The following is a 14,941-nucleotide window of genomic DNA, read 5'->3' on the forward strand; positions in this document are numbered from 1 at the left end:
CTATCATCCTAACCTCCTGTAACCTCGAGACATTCCCAGCTGCGGTATGACGGGGTCATTATGACTCCTCAATACTCCACACATCGGCCAAGCTTCCAGCTATGTTTGGAGGCAGCTAAACAAAGAGGGTTGAATTGCATTCTTGTTAGGCACCCCAGGCTCCACATGTAGCAGGTATAATCACAGGCCATCTGATTTAGTCTGAATAGAAAAGTTTGAATGAGGGGGAGGGGTAGAACTAGGGTAATAGAGTTCAGCCAAGAAAAAATAGGCAAGTGAAGCTGGAGTCCAGTGCATGGGAGGGGGGCCAGTGCAGGCAGTAAGCCAGGATCCCACAGAACTGAAGTGTGAGTTAGGCAGAGCAGTGTGTGGACTGATGGCAAGATGCTTTGCCTGTAGGTTCCTTTTCTGCCTCCCCAAACCTTCCTTTCTTCCCCTTGCCCTTAGCATCATTCTCTTGCGAATACTCAGAGTCAGAGAGGGATGTTCATATTTCAGCTAAGGGAAATGGTATGAGCAAAGGTAAGGATGGTGAAGGTGTGTTCCAGGGATAAAGAAGTGTTCCTGTCCTATGGAATGAGGGAGGCAGGAATAGCCAGGTATTCTGCCGGGTGCTGAATAGCCCTGGACTGAAAGCACACTCCAGTTTTGCAAGCATCAGAGTATATTGGGGAAGGGCCACAGGTCCCTTGCTTCTGATACTGCCTAAAATCCCATGGTGGAGGCAAAATTATATCTGACAAAAACTAAGGAAGGAGCTGGTTAATTCTTGTTTTTATTTGTACATAGGAAGGAAGGAAATAAACATTTATAAGTGCCTACTATGTACCAGGTCAGCTAAGTGACACAGTGGATAGAGTCCTGGACCTGGCGTTTGAAAGACCTGAGTTCAAATCAGGCCTCAGATATTAGCTGTGGAATCCTGGGCAGGTGACTTAACCCTGTTTGCCTCAGTTCCCTCATCTGTAAAATGAACTAGAGAAAGAATTCACAAACCACTCTAGTATCTTTGCCACAAAAACCCCAAAAGAGGTCATGAAGAGTCAATTACAATGAAAATGACCGATCAACAGGAACACTATGTTCCAGGCACTGTATTAAGCACTTTGCAAGTATCGTCTCATTTGATCCTCATAACAATCCTAGGAGGTAGGTACTATTATTATCCTCATTTTAGTATGCAGGAAACTGAGGCAGACAAAGGTTAAATAACTTACCCAGGATCACACACAGCTAGTAAGTGTCTGAGGTTAGATTTGAATTCAAATCCTCCCAACTCTAGTAACAGAGCTCTATTGATTGTACCACCTTGTCACCTCTGGGCATTCATTCTCCTGTCACTCTGGGAGCATCTTGTAGGCAGGAACCATGGTTTTCCTATCAGAATAGTAGCTTAAGTGTGGAGACACTATCTTTTCTTTCCCCTATGTATTAATCTAACCTATCACCTGACCTTATATACAAAGAATGCTCAGTGCAAAGAGCTAACAAAAAATAGTGAGTTGGGGGTTGGGCCATCTGATATTTGATATTAATCAAAACACCCCTTAGTACCAAAAATTACTTGGGTGAAATTGTTAGAGTCCCTACTCCCATAGTCCATTCATACTAGACAGAATTGGGATGATGAAGGACACTATTGCAGGAACCATATTTCAAAATCAATTCCCTTTTTCACTGATCTGTCTAGCCCCTTTGCCATCCCACTAAAAAATCATTTCTAAATCAGGAATTTCAAAATGAATCAAGCAGTGGGTTCAATGGAAATTAGATAGCCAATTAAAACAAATATGTCTTATGTCCTTCTTTACCTGCTTTGAAGGATTTCCTTGGGGTCCTATTTTATGAAGAATTTTGATTTGTTTATTGCAAGAAACAGGGTGAAGTAGAAATATCTTTCAGTGGAGGCGACTGTAAATGCAGGAACCAAATCAATGGTACCATGCTTGTGGCCATTGTCCCTGGACAGAACCTGTTAGTTGAATGCTCTTTGGATAAACTCAGCATTCTTGTAACTCCCCAGAAACTTCTTTCCCTGGATACCACTACTATGTATATTATTTTTCTCTATTAAAAAATGATCGCCTTGGGGATGGGGGCTGTTTCACTTTTATATTTGCATCCCCAGTGAGAAGTTGGGTTTGCTGAAAGGATAGCTATGGGGCATTCAAGTTAGAGACCCTGGCAATGCACAAGATAAAAAAGCTTTGATGATGATGATCTCTGATCCACAGCACTCTCTGGCTTGGGAGCCTTCTCACATATCTCCTCTTCTCTCTTTCTTAGATCACGATGAGTAGATAACAGTGCCCTGACTGACCATGGCTCCCTGGAAGAGGAGTCGTCATGGCCTGGGCTTTCTCTGCTGCTTTGGGGGCAATGATATCCCTGAGATCAACCTCCGGGACAACCACCCGCTGCAGTTCCTGGAGTTCTCCAGCCCCATCCCCCCTGCAGAGGAGCTCAATGCCCGTTTTGCAGAACTTGTGGTCAGTATCTTCTGAAGATAGTAAAATGGGAGGGGTAGGGTAGAGTTCCCATGGCATTAGGAGCATGGGAGGCTCCCACTAGAATGTGAAGCAAGAATGTGTGGAAAAAAGAAGAAAAATATAGAGGAGGGACGGGGAAGGAGAAGGACCAGGACAAAGGAGTTAAGTATGTTGAGAGACAGAGGAAAATGTGTTGGATATGACTAGAGTCAAAGGGCCTGGCTTTAAATCCCAGCTTTGCTACTTATTAGCTCTGAGACCTTGGGCAAGTCACTTAATTTCCTTGGGTCTCATTTCCCTTTTCTATAAAATGGATTAGATTAACTATAACTCTAAGGTTCCTTCTAGCTTTAAATCTGTGAGCCTGTGTAGAGAAAATCAGAGAGACCTATATGAGAGGGGATATACACTGCCCAAACCCACTTCTGGGCGGTTATAGATCTCTTTAGCATTGCTGGAAAAGTGGAGCTAACAGGTTGGAGGCATTGAATGGCTCCCCTTGGAAATGAACCTTTTCACTGCTTAATGGCCCCTGCTTGGCCTGGGCTCTATGGTAGCAGATGACCTAGACTTCTGGGAAATCATTCAGTTAGCTTGAAAAGACTTCCTAATAATTGAACTCTTGTCTTTTCTTCTCTCTGTGTGGAATTTCCCTGGGACTCTCTACAGGGTTCTCTGGGTATGTTCATTGCTGGCAGACCCAAAGGGCTCTGAACTGGGAGAGGTTAGCCAGAGTAGAGGAAGGGAATGTGTATTTTGCAACTGGAAATCATGTTAAAAAGTCTAAGGATTTTTAAAAATCTAATCAGTCAAGTTGAAGGTCTAGTAGCTATGCTTATTGATCAGAAAGCAAGGGACCTGGGTTCTGTTACCAATTCCAACCTTACTCACTCTCAATCACTACCTTATCCTGAGTAGCATCTCTCTATCATCTTATATTGGGCACTAATAAGAAATCAAGGGCAGCTAGATGGTACAGTAGATAGAGTGCCAGGCCTATAGTCAGGCCTGTCTTCCTGACAAATCTGGTCTCAGACACTTACCAGCTGTGTGACCCTGGGCAAGTTACTTAACCCTGTTTGCCTCAATTTCCTCGTCTGTAAAATGATCTGGAGAAAGAAATGCCAAACCACTTCATTATCTTTGCCAAGAAAACCCCAAAATGGGGTCATTAAGAGTTGAACATGATTGGGCAACAAAAAAAATAATTAGTAGAAACAGGAAATAGAGTTCTGTTCCTAGGAAGAACACAGCCTATTAGGGAGAAAAGATCCCAATCCTTGTTTAGCAAACAAGGTCTTCCCACAGGAAGCCCCCAGTTTAATTAAGGAGACAGGAAAGAAACTCAGGAAATAGACACAGGGACTGGCATAGAAATATCAATACAAATTAATGTGTTCATAATAATATCCTGATAATCCGTTCTAGCAGAAGGGAATGTCATATAGACAACCCAAAGTCATTTATATTTATTTGGCTTTGAAATATCCTTCTCTTTGAAGACAGACAAGTTGAATCTAGGAATTTGTAACATTTCCAACAAGAAATGAAGTTACTTCATAAAGGCTCAGAGAAGTAGGAAGATTTCTTGCCTTCCCAGCTCTAATGAATGGTGGGAATGACAATGGTGGGAATACAGTAGCCTGGATGAAGCGCTCACTAAACTCCTGTTTTTTTCAGGTTTACACCTTTCCTGAAGGTAATCAATTAATCAATCAATATTTATTAAGCAACCACTGTATGGCAGGCATTGTGCTAAGTTCTGGGGACACAAAAAGAGGCAAAAGACAGGCTTTGCCCAAGAAGCTTACAATCTAATAGGGACAGAGTATGCAAACAAATACATACAAAACAAGCTATATACAGGATAAATAGAAAATAATTAACAGAGGGAAGGTGCTGGAATTGAGGGGTTGGGAAAGACTTCTTATAGGAAATAGGATATTAGTTGGAAAAATAAATAAAATCTTTTGGTTTAAAATAGTACTTTAATTTGAAAGATCATTTTTCCATTAAAAAAAAAAATAATTCAGTTCCACCCAACAAGCATTTATTAGGCCAGATGTGGTAGAGAATGCTGGTGGTCCCAGCTGCTGGGGACGCCAAGGCTTGTGGATTGCTTGAATTTGGGGTACAGTAGGGCAAAAGTCAATCATGTATCCAACACCTATATGGTGAGCACTGAGAGCCGGAGGGCTGCCAAGCTGACTTGAACTGACCAAGGAAAGGTGAATAGCCATAGTTCAGCAATTGAGCAGGCCAAAGCTACCAGGTTAATGAGTGGTCTCTATGTCTTCCTAACATCACCTTACTTTCTTCATTTATGCATACAATCTCCCATGCCTTGAAGTACCTCCTTCCACATCTCTTGCCTGTTGAAATTTTTTCCCTTCCTTCATATCCCAGGCCAGGTACTTCAACCTAGAAATGATTCCTTCTTCCTCAAATCAGAAAATGGTTTGACCTCCCCTAATACAACTTGGAATACAGTTAGTTGGTGACATGGAAAATCTTGGTCTCAAAAAGAACCCCAAAAGAACATTCATTAGATAGTTTCTCTCTGGCCCAAGCACTGTGCTAGGTGCTAGTTAAAAAATAAAAACAGTGCCTGTACTCAGTGTTCTGATTCAAACAAAGAACTTCTTATAATGTTTCTTGAAAAGCATTAAGAAATCAGATTATCTTTTTTCTGTCAATAATTAGTTAGAAGATAGCATGCCAGAAATGAAAAGAAATTCAGGGACTTCTCTTTTGGCTCAGTTTAGCTCAGTGAACATTTATTTAGAGTCTAATGTACTTACTACCTATGTGACTTTGGGCAAGTCACTTAACCCTGTTTTCCCCAATTCCTCATCTGTAAAATGAGCTGAGGAAGGAAATGGCAAACCACTCCAGTATCTTTGCCAAGAAAACCCCAAATGGGGTCATGGAGAGTCAGACATAACTGACCAACAACAGTGATAAAATATGCAAAGCAGGGTGCTAAGTATTGGGGACTAAAATAAAAAGGCTGAAAAAGAAAAAAGGACTCCCCTCAAGGAAATTACTATTTATTAGGGGTTAAGGCAGCATGCCAAAATAACTATAACCCGTTAGAATAATACAATATGATAATTATATTTTGATTTGCTATAAGGAGGAAGGAATCATTTCCAGGTAGAGGGAAGGCTGAAGTACCTGACCTGGGATATGAAGAATTAGAAAAAATTTCAATAGACAAGAGATGTGGGAGGAGGTATGAGAGATTGTATGCACCACTGAAAAGAGGCACATTTGTATATATCATATATTTGTAGAGTCATAGCTGTGTATTAAGGTTACTTTGGTGCCTCTGTGACAGGTAAGGTGGCTATTCTAGTCTTCCAAACAAAAAGTAACAAGAGCTTGCATTAGAATGACATTAGGATGCTAAAGGAATGGAGAAATGCAAGTGACCCTCTGGAGGTAGAATCAGTTGAACCTGACAATTGATAGTATGTGGGAGGTGAGCAAGCAGTAGGAGGGAAAGAGAACTCTGAAGTTTGGAGTTTGCATGACTGGGATGTCATGTGCCATTAATGGTAATAGGGAGGGAAGAGTGACAGTCTTGAGGAAAAATTGATGAGCTGGGGGTCTGTTTCAGGTATCATTGGGACATCCAGGTGAGATGTATTATGGTTTAGGCAATTCATGCTGTTGGACTGATGTTCAAGGAAAGGAAAGAAGCTGAAGACAAAAATTTGGGAGTCGTCTAGACAGAGGTGACAATTAAAATCTTATGAGAAGACGAGATTGCCAAGGAAGAGGGAAGTGAAATGCCAGTGACAGAGCTATGGAGGATGTCCTTAATTGTGGGCAGGAGGAATCAGTAGAGAGTGAGGAGTCGTCAGAGGAGAAAGAAAACTAAAAAAGAACATTGTTTTGGAATTAAAGAAGAAAGATGGTATCCAGAAGAAGGTGGGATTTGTTAACAGTTAACAGTGTTGAATGCTACAGAAAGGTCAAGGAGGATGAGTTCTCAGAAGAGGCCACTGGATTTGACAATCAGGAGCTCATTGATGATTCTGGAGTATATAATTTCAACAGAGTGGTGAGAGTGGATGCCAGACTGCAGGGACTTGGAGAATGAATGGGTTGTGAAGAAGTTGAGGTTGGCAAGAGCAACAAAGGACTTTTTAGTATGAGGATAATGGAAAAGAACTATTTTTTTTACAAGCAAGTTAAATCAACAAGCACTTTTTAGGGGCTTCCCTGTCCTTTTGAGCTCATGGTATAAAGGAGAAGACAATATATATGTGAACAACTCTGTACAAAAAAGATGTGTACAGGGCAAACTGGAGGTAATCTCAGAGGGAAGGCACTGAAATTATAGGGAATTGAGAAAGGCTTCTTATAGAAGATGGGATTTTAGTTGAAACTTGAGGGAAGCCAGGAGGTAGAAATAAGTAAGGAGAGCCTCCCAGATGTGGAGGACAGTCAGTGGAAATGCACGGAGTCAAGAGATGGAATGTTTTGTGTTTTGTTCGAGAAACAGCAAGGAGGACAACATCACTAGATCACTGAGTACTTAGAGTGGTACAGTAAGGTATAAGAAGACTGGAAAGGAAGGCAGCTAAGTGGTGCTTTGTATAGAGCACCAGCCCAAGAGTCAGGAGGGCCTGAATTCAAACGCAGCCTTAGGCAAGTCACTTAACCCCAATGGCCTCAGGAAGAAGTAAAAGACTGGAAAAGTAGGAAAAAGTCAGGATATTGCTTTAAAAACCAAACAGAATCTTAAATTTTATCCTAGGGGCAATAGGGAACAACTAGAGTTTATCATATAAGGGAATATGGTTAGACATGCTTTAGGGAGATTTATTTTCTAGCTTAGAGAAGGATAGAGAAGCATGGAGAAAAACCTGAGGGAGACCAACCAGCCAACTGTTGCAATTGTCCAAACTGTCAGAAGAAAGAAGAGGGTATATGAGAGATGTTACAAAAGTAGAATCTGCCCGGGAAAATAAGCAGTTAAAGGAATAATGAAAATAAGAGAGCAACTGGTGATGAAAGAGGGCTAGGTCCCAGAAGAACCATAAGGAAAGGATGGGAGAAGACAGTAGCGACAAAGAACCTCCTGCGTGGTGGCTTTGGAGTTTTCAGTAAGGGATGCTTCAGTCACATGCTGAAAGCTGGGGTTGAGACCTTGAGTTAAAATGATGAACCTCACTTTAATATTAAGTTGAACAGGGAAGAGCCGCCATTCTAGAGCAGGCTCTTATTACCCTACTCCTGGACTGCTGGTCTCCTACCTCAGGTCTCTCCCAACTCCAGTCTACTCCCCATTCAGCTAACAATAAAAACAGCAAAGCCTTTTTAGCTTCCTAAAGCTCCAGTCTCACTATGACTGTACTATATTCAGTAAACTCCCTATCAACTCCAGGATCAAATATAAAATCTTGTTTGGCCTTCAAAGCTCTTTATAACCTGATCCCTTCCTACCTTTCCAGTCTTCTTATACCTTTCTCTATGTACTCTGTGATCCAGTGACAATGTTCCCCTAGCAAAAGATGCCTCTTCTCCGGACTCTGCATTTTCACTGATTGTCCAAGCCAGGAACGATTTCTCTCCTTATCTCTATCTCCAGGCTTTCCTGGATTCCTTCTAAGTCCCAAAGAAAGTTTTACCTTCTACAAGAACCCTTTCCTCATCTCCCTTAATGCTAGCATCTCTCTTCTGTTGATTATCTACAATTTATCCTACATATAGTGTGTTTGTACATACTTGTTAACATGCTATCTCCCCATTGGACTATGACCTCCTTGAAATTGGGGATTGTTTTTTTGCCTTTCTCTGTATCCCCAGCATTTAGCATGGTGCCTGGCACATGTTGTTTTTGCATTGTTTCAGCTGTGTCTAACTCTTTGTGACCACTTTCTGGGGTTTTCTTGGCAGAGATACTGGAGTGGTTTGCCATTTCCTTCTCCAGCTCATTTTACAGATGAGGAAGCTGAGGCAAACAGAGTAAAGTGACATGCCTAGGGTCAAACAGCTAGCTGGATTTAAACTTATGTCTTTCCGCCTCCAAGCCTTGCATTCTGTCCACTATGCCACCTAGCTGCCTGCGTGGCACATAGTAGGTGCTTAATAAATCCTTACTGATTGACTGAAGTGCCATAGTGATTGAGATTATGATAGTGCTTGAAGCCTTTTCTGGATAATCGGTGGATTTTGGAGGAAAAGGTAGGGGAAGAAAAAACATTCCTCTTAATGGAATGTTTCCCATGTTCTAAAACTGTAAAGGGGCAGATGCCAGGGGAAATTTCTACCTCTTCTTCCTCCCTGGTCTGACATGAGAATTAAATGTGAGCAGATATGAAACCGCTTAAGAAAAAAAAATCAGTATAGAGAGGAGGATTTTTTTTTATGTCACCTCTTCGAAAGAGATGTCATACAGGGGCTTGCTATATTGCCTGACTATTTTTGTTTATTCTTGTGCTTTAGAGAAATACTGACGCAGACTTAACCCAGAGTCTTGGAACATTCCAAAAAGACATATAGACACAGATGGTTAAAATGCAACATTAAGTCAGGCCATGAATAGATAGACAGTGAAGTACTTACATGGTGTTCAGGTCAGAGAGAGGGCATTTTAGGAGTGGAGTGGGAGGGAAGCATGAGGGTTGTTTATACAATAGTGGAAACATTGGGAAAAGAAGTACAAGAAGAACTTGTTTGGACTAGGTATCATAAAGGCAAATGTCAGCAGGAAAATAAATATTGAATTAAAACTCAGAAGATGTTGAATCTAACCTTTTGTCATTTGTTGTTATATGTGTCACTGGCCAGGGATGTGACCCTGGAAAATGTTTAGGGGTGGGAAACCTGTGGCCTAACTGATTGAGTCAAGGGGCCACACTTGAGGACCCAGAGGCCACATGTGGTCTCAAAGCTGAAGATTCCCCATTGGCCTCTAGTTCCTTCTCTGCAGAATGGCGTTTGGGCTAGATCAGGGGTTCTTAACTCTTGGGGGGTCCTAGGTCCCTTTGGCATTCCAGTGAAGAAGAATGTTATTTAAATGCATAAAGTAAAACTTATATGATTTCAAAGGAAAACAATTATGTTGAAATTCATAGGAAACAAGTTCATAGATCATAAATTAAGAAACCGTTTGGTAATCTTTATGGTCTTTTTTACCTCTAAAACTCTGTAATTAATCCTATAAGGCTTCATGGAGGAGCTGAAATTTCAGCACCTGTTTGATGGATAGACAGCTTGGTGAGCTACATGAGAAAAGACCTTTCTTGGCGAAAGCTGTAGTGAAAATTGATAGGTAAGAATAAGGCAACTGGATGAAGATGTAACCAAGATGAGTAGAGAAAATAAGCTGTTTTATGATGAGATTTAGGGAATCATTGCATTTATGATGAGATATAAAGAATCATCTCAGATATTACTTAAGGCACTGTAGCATAAAACTTTGAAGCTGCAAGCCTAGGGGAAGGCTTTCAGACCTGATTTTCTGGATCACAGGAGTCATTCTAAAACCCCATGCTATCAGGGCAGTGGGAAATTGGGACTTGAGGTGATGGGTAGGGGCCAGGCTGATTTAAGATTTTGGTGATGGTGACCATCTGGAACGACGTAGACACATTAACTTTAAGTTTGAGAAGTAAAAGAACTAGTGTTGACAGATGGCAAAGTGGAAGAAAAGTTTCAATCCTTAATTAGAAAAGCATAGACATAGGAATCACTCTTAAGAAATGAAATGCATGCCATAGGCATGATTGTTTTCTTTTGCTTTTGAACAATGTCTTCTGATCACAAACCTTGTTGTCTGCTAACAATTTTTCAATAGTTCCCCACTATGCAGGGGTAGTTAGATGGTACAGTGGTTAGAACACTGGCCCTGGAGTCAGGAGGACCTGAGTTCAAATATGACCTCAGGTTCTCACTAGCTGTGTGACCCTGGGCATTGCCTCAAAAAAAATAATAGTTCCTCATTACCTACTATATATCTTTAGGTTTTATAGTCATGATATCTAAGAGGAAATAAAATTACCTTTCTACAATTATATTTTACTTTTTTACCAATTTGCATTTCCTTAATAAATAATGTAAATGATTCCTTCCCAAACACCCTCATCCTACCATTTAACAGCATCTACATTCTGGCTTCAAACTATCTTTCCAGCTTTATTTCATGCTATCCTTCATGTGCTCTACATTCCAACTAAACTGTCCTACTCATCACTTCTTATTCTTGTCCTGTCCTCTCTGTGGCTTTGTTCAGGCTATCCTCAGTCCCTATTCTCAGAGAACTTACTCTCTAGTAAATGGCACCTGACTTGGACCTTGAAAGAAGAGATTTCAACAGGTAGAGATGGCAAGCGAGCTAAGGGATGGAGGATAGTAGTGTGAAGGATGGAGGGCGAATCTGGAGGCAGGAAGATCAGTTAGAAGATGTTTATAATAGTCTAGACAAGAGATGATGGGGAGGACCTGAAATAGAGTAGAAAAACTTAAGATTCAGTTTTTAAAAGTAAGCAAGAAAAGGCGCTTAATTGTTCCTAGGTAAATATATTTTCTTTAAATCTTACTCTGATTACTTAGGAATTTTTTTTTAGCAGGTATGGTGATTAACAAATTTTATGTTTTGTTTGGATAGTTTTGTTTTAAACAGATAAAATATGATCTTAGATAGTCATGCAATGTTAACTGTGATTCAATCAATCATACCTTAGGGGAAGCCAGGCTGTTTGATCTGTGATTCTCTGGTTTAGGCACCACTGTAATGTCTCATGATAAAAAAATCAGTAATCACACATTTGGAGATGTAATTAAAAGACCTGAATGGATACTTTGAAGGCCACTTTGAGTCCAGGCAGCTCATTTTGCAGAGGAGAAACTGAGCCTGAAAGAAGTTCGATTAATTGCCCAAAGGTCATCGAACTAAACAAGTGATAGAGATAGTAAAGTGAATGGCCCTCAGTTTGTACCTTTGCTTTTCCATGAGTCAGTATCATTCAGAAGAATTATTCTGCTATATTGTTGGAAGGAAGGAATGTACATCCTCGAATGGTGAGGGTTGGGTCAAGGGGAAATATGTAAGGGTGGGGAGACAGATATAAATACAGATATACACACATATACACACTTCTGTGTGCGTGCGTATAAAATGAGTCTGAGAAATGGGTGACCCATAATTTCCTGTGGGAATGAATTTTGCAATAGATTACTATATCTTTGACCACATTATTTTTTTGTTTTTACTTCATCTCCCCTACAGGATGAGTTGGATCTCACAGACAAAAATAGAGAGGCCATGTTTGCACTGCCGCTGGAGAAGAAATGGCAGATCTACTGCAGCAAGAAGAAGGTGCTGTCGCTACACTTGCTACTGCCCCCTTTTATTTCTTGTCTTTGAGGTATCAGCTATCAGGATGGACTTTCTTGCGCAAGGAAACTCATCCATGCCATATAGGTCCATGAGCACAGGAAACACATCTATTGAGATCATATACTGTGGATGAAGAGGTAATGGTTAGAATGCTGGGTCTGGAGTCAGGAAGACTCATCTTCCTGAGTTCAAAGCTGGCCTCAGACACTTACTAGCTGTGTGACTCTGGGCAAGTCACTTAACCCTGTTTACCTCAGTTCCCTCATCTGTAAAGTGAGCTGGAGAAGGAAATGGCAAACCTCTCCAGTATTTTTTCCAAGAAAACCACAAATGGGGGCATGAAGAGTTTGACATGACTGAAATGACTGAAAAACAGCAACTGTGGAAGGGGGGTGTGTGGGCCCAGGTTGACAGGGTATGGGGAAGGAGATTTTCTGAAGCATTTTTGTCCCACTCAATCAAACAATCTATCCACAATAACTATTTATCCTTCCTTACAAGGAGCTTACATTCTAAAGGTGGAGACAAGTACATAGGAATGAATGAAACATCTAGTAAGTGCTTACTATGTGCAGAGCACTGTGCTGATGTCTGGAAATCCAAAAAGAAAATTAAGATAGTTCTTGTCCTCAAGAAGCTCACATTATAATGGGAGATATGATAGATGGATGGATGGATAGATAGATAGATAGAATAGATATAAAGAAAATAAATACAAATAAATAAGGAGAGTTCCAGTAGGAGTGTGTGTGTGTGTGTGTATGTGTGTGTGGAACAGTAAAGGTTTCATATAGAGGGTGGTATCTAAGCTACATTTAGGGGAAAGAGTAGGACTCGAGGAGGTTGAGGGGAGTAGGGAATATATTCCTGGCCCAAGTGATAGCCAGAACAAAGATACAGAAACAGGAGATGGCATTCCATGTGTGAAGAGTGGAAAGACCAGTGTGGCTGGGTCACAGAATGTGAGAGGGCAAGTAAACGAAGTCCAGTGACTCTGGCAAGGTTGTGCAGGGCTTTAAAAGCTAAACAGAGGAGTTTATATTTGATCCTACAGGCAATGGGGAGCTACTGTGGTTGATTGAGTAAGGGAGTTACGTGATTAAATCTGTACTTAAGAAAAATCACTGGGATTTCTCTGTATTAGATGGACTGGAGTGAGGAGAGACTATAGGCAGGAAGGCCAACTGGGAGGTTATTATTAAAATGTCAGATGATGGTTGGCGGAGTGAGGAGGACCTGAGTTAAGGTAATAAGCATTTGGGCACAGAGATAGAGTAGAGGGGCAAGCTAGGTGGTGCAGTGGATAGAACACTGGCCTGGAGTCAGGAAGACCAGATTTCAAATATGATCTCAGACACTTGATACTTATCAGCTGTGTGACCCTGGGCAAGTCATTTAACCCTGATTGGCTCACCAAAGGAAAAGTAAAATGGGATGGAATAGAAACAGCAAAAACTGGCAGTTGGTTGAATATATGTGGTAAGGCAAAATGAAGAATTAAGGATAACTCTAAATGTTAAAATGATTGAGCTTCACTATCTGTTGTCAGGAGAACAGATACCAATCCATCCCTGCTTTAATGGAGGTACATTCAGATGGCGTACATACATTTTACATATATTCTCACCTCCTTTATGTAGGAAGGTACCACTGCTTCCAAATGAGTACACAATGAGCTCAGCCTGGACTTCCATTTGTTTTCATCTCTCATTAACTTTTATTGCTATTACGTCCTTCTCCTCTCTGTGTTTCTTTATTATCTATCTCTTGGTCTCTTCTTCTTCTTCTTCTCCACCCCCTCCATCTTTTTCGGTCTGTGTCTCTTCTGCAGATCATCTCCTTTCCCAGCCTTTATATTTGAAATACTTATCTAGCTCTGAGGAGAGTACTTTGTAAATTTCAGAGCACCAGATGATTGAGCCATTATTATTATCCATTTTGCTATATCTATTTCTTTTTCTCCATCTTTGTGTCTTCTCGTTTTTTGACTTCCTCTCTTTCTCCAGGCTCAAACGGCAGTCATAAGTTCATTGATGCCAGCTTGGAGGGAAGCCTCTAAGTGGAATGCCCTAGGTATCAGTTCTTGGCATTGACTTGTTCAACTTTTAAAACCAGTGGATTGGAGAGCCATAGACAGAATAAATATAAAAGATTAAGTGACTTTCCCAAGGTCACATAGCTAGTACAGTGAGGCATAAATTGCACCCACCTTGGATTAGTTGACAAAAAAGAAGGAGATATAGGCACCATATTGAATGGCAGTCAAGAACCAAAAAGATCTTGCCAGACTAGAATAATGGACTGACTCTTATAAGATAAAATTTAATAGAAATAAATTTAATATAGAGAAATGTAAGGGAATAAATGTTAAGCTCTGCATTTCAACTGAACAAACACAAATTGGGGGAGTCATGGCTAGATAAAAATACCTATAAAAAAGATCTATTGGTTTTATTAATGTAAGTTCAATATGAGTCAGTGTAAAACAGCGGTACCAAAGGAAAAACCTAATTCAATCTTAAGGTGGATTAATAGAGAGGCGTAGTGTTCAGAATGATGACAATGTGCCTTGACCAGACCACATCTCTATTTTTTATTGTGTTTAATTATAGGTGCCACATTTTAGTGAACTTGGACATTTATAAATACACACAGAGTGAATTTTATATGTATATATAATATATGTGTAATTAAATAAAAAGTATTTAGAGAGGCAGAATACCACCAGCAGATGGAAGACTCAGGAAAAGCTGAGTGTAGAGTCTTAGAGCTGAATCTTGAAGGAAGGGGAGGAATGTATAATGAAGCTGTAAAATAGGTTGGGACCAGGTCGTGAAAGACTTTAAAAAAAAACCCCAGAGGAACCTATATTTCATTCTAGAAAAATCAGTGGAAATTGTAGAGGGAGAGAGACAGAAACAGAGAGAGATTTTTAGGCTTAATGTAAGGGAAAACTTGTTAACAGTTAGAGCTGTCCCAAAGTAGAGCTTTTTGGTTTGAGAGGTAGCAAGTCACTTAACCGTGTTTGCCTCAGTTTCCTCATCTGTAAAATGAACTGGAGAAGAAAATGGCAAACCACTCCAGTGTCTTTGCCAAG

The 14,941-nt window shown here is 40.6% G+C and overlaps 1 protein-coding gene across 6 annotated transcripts in view; it reads left to right on the forward strand.

Annotated features, from left to right (window-relative positions):
• The window catches only part of DAAM2 (dishevelled associated activator of morphogenesis 2), a 160,773-nt gene that overhangs the window by 99,179 nt on the left and 46,653 nt on the right, over positions 1-14,941 (forward strand). For all 6 annotated transcript variants that reach the window (XM_072642003.1, XM_072642007.1, XM_072642004.1 and 3 more), the window contains exons 2-3: positions 2,287-2,489; positions 11,734-11,823. In XM_072642003.1, coding sequence (XP_072498104.1) covers positions 2,322-2,489; positions 11,734-11,823 — 258 coding nt within the window. In that variant the 5' untranslated portion in view covers positions 2,287-2,321. The remainder of the gene's footprint in view (positions 1-2,286; positions 2,490-11,733; positions 11,824-14,941) is intronic.

The sequence above is a fragment of the Notamacropus eugenii genome, chromosome 2 (genome assembly GCF_028372415.1).
Source record: "Notamacropus eugenii isolate mMacEug1 chromosome 2, mMacEug1.pri_v2, whole genome shotgun sequence".
Taxonomy (NCBI): Eukaryota; Metazoa; Chordata; class Mammalia; order Diprotodontia; family Macropodidae; genus Notamacropus; species Notamacropus eugenii.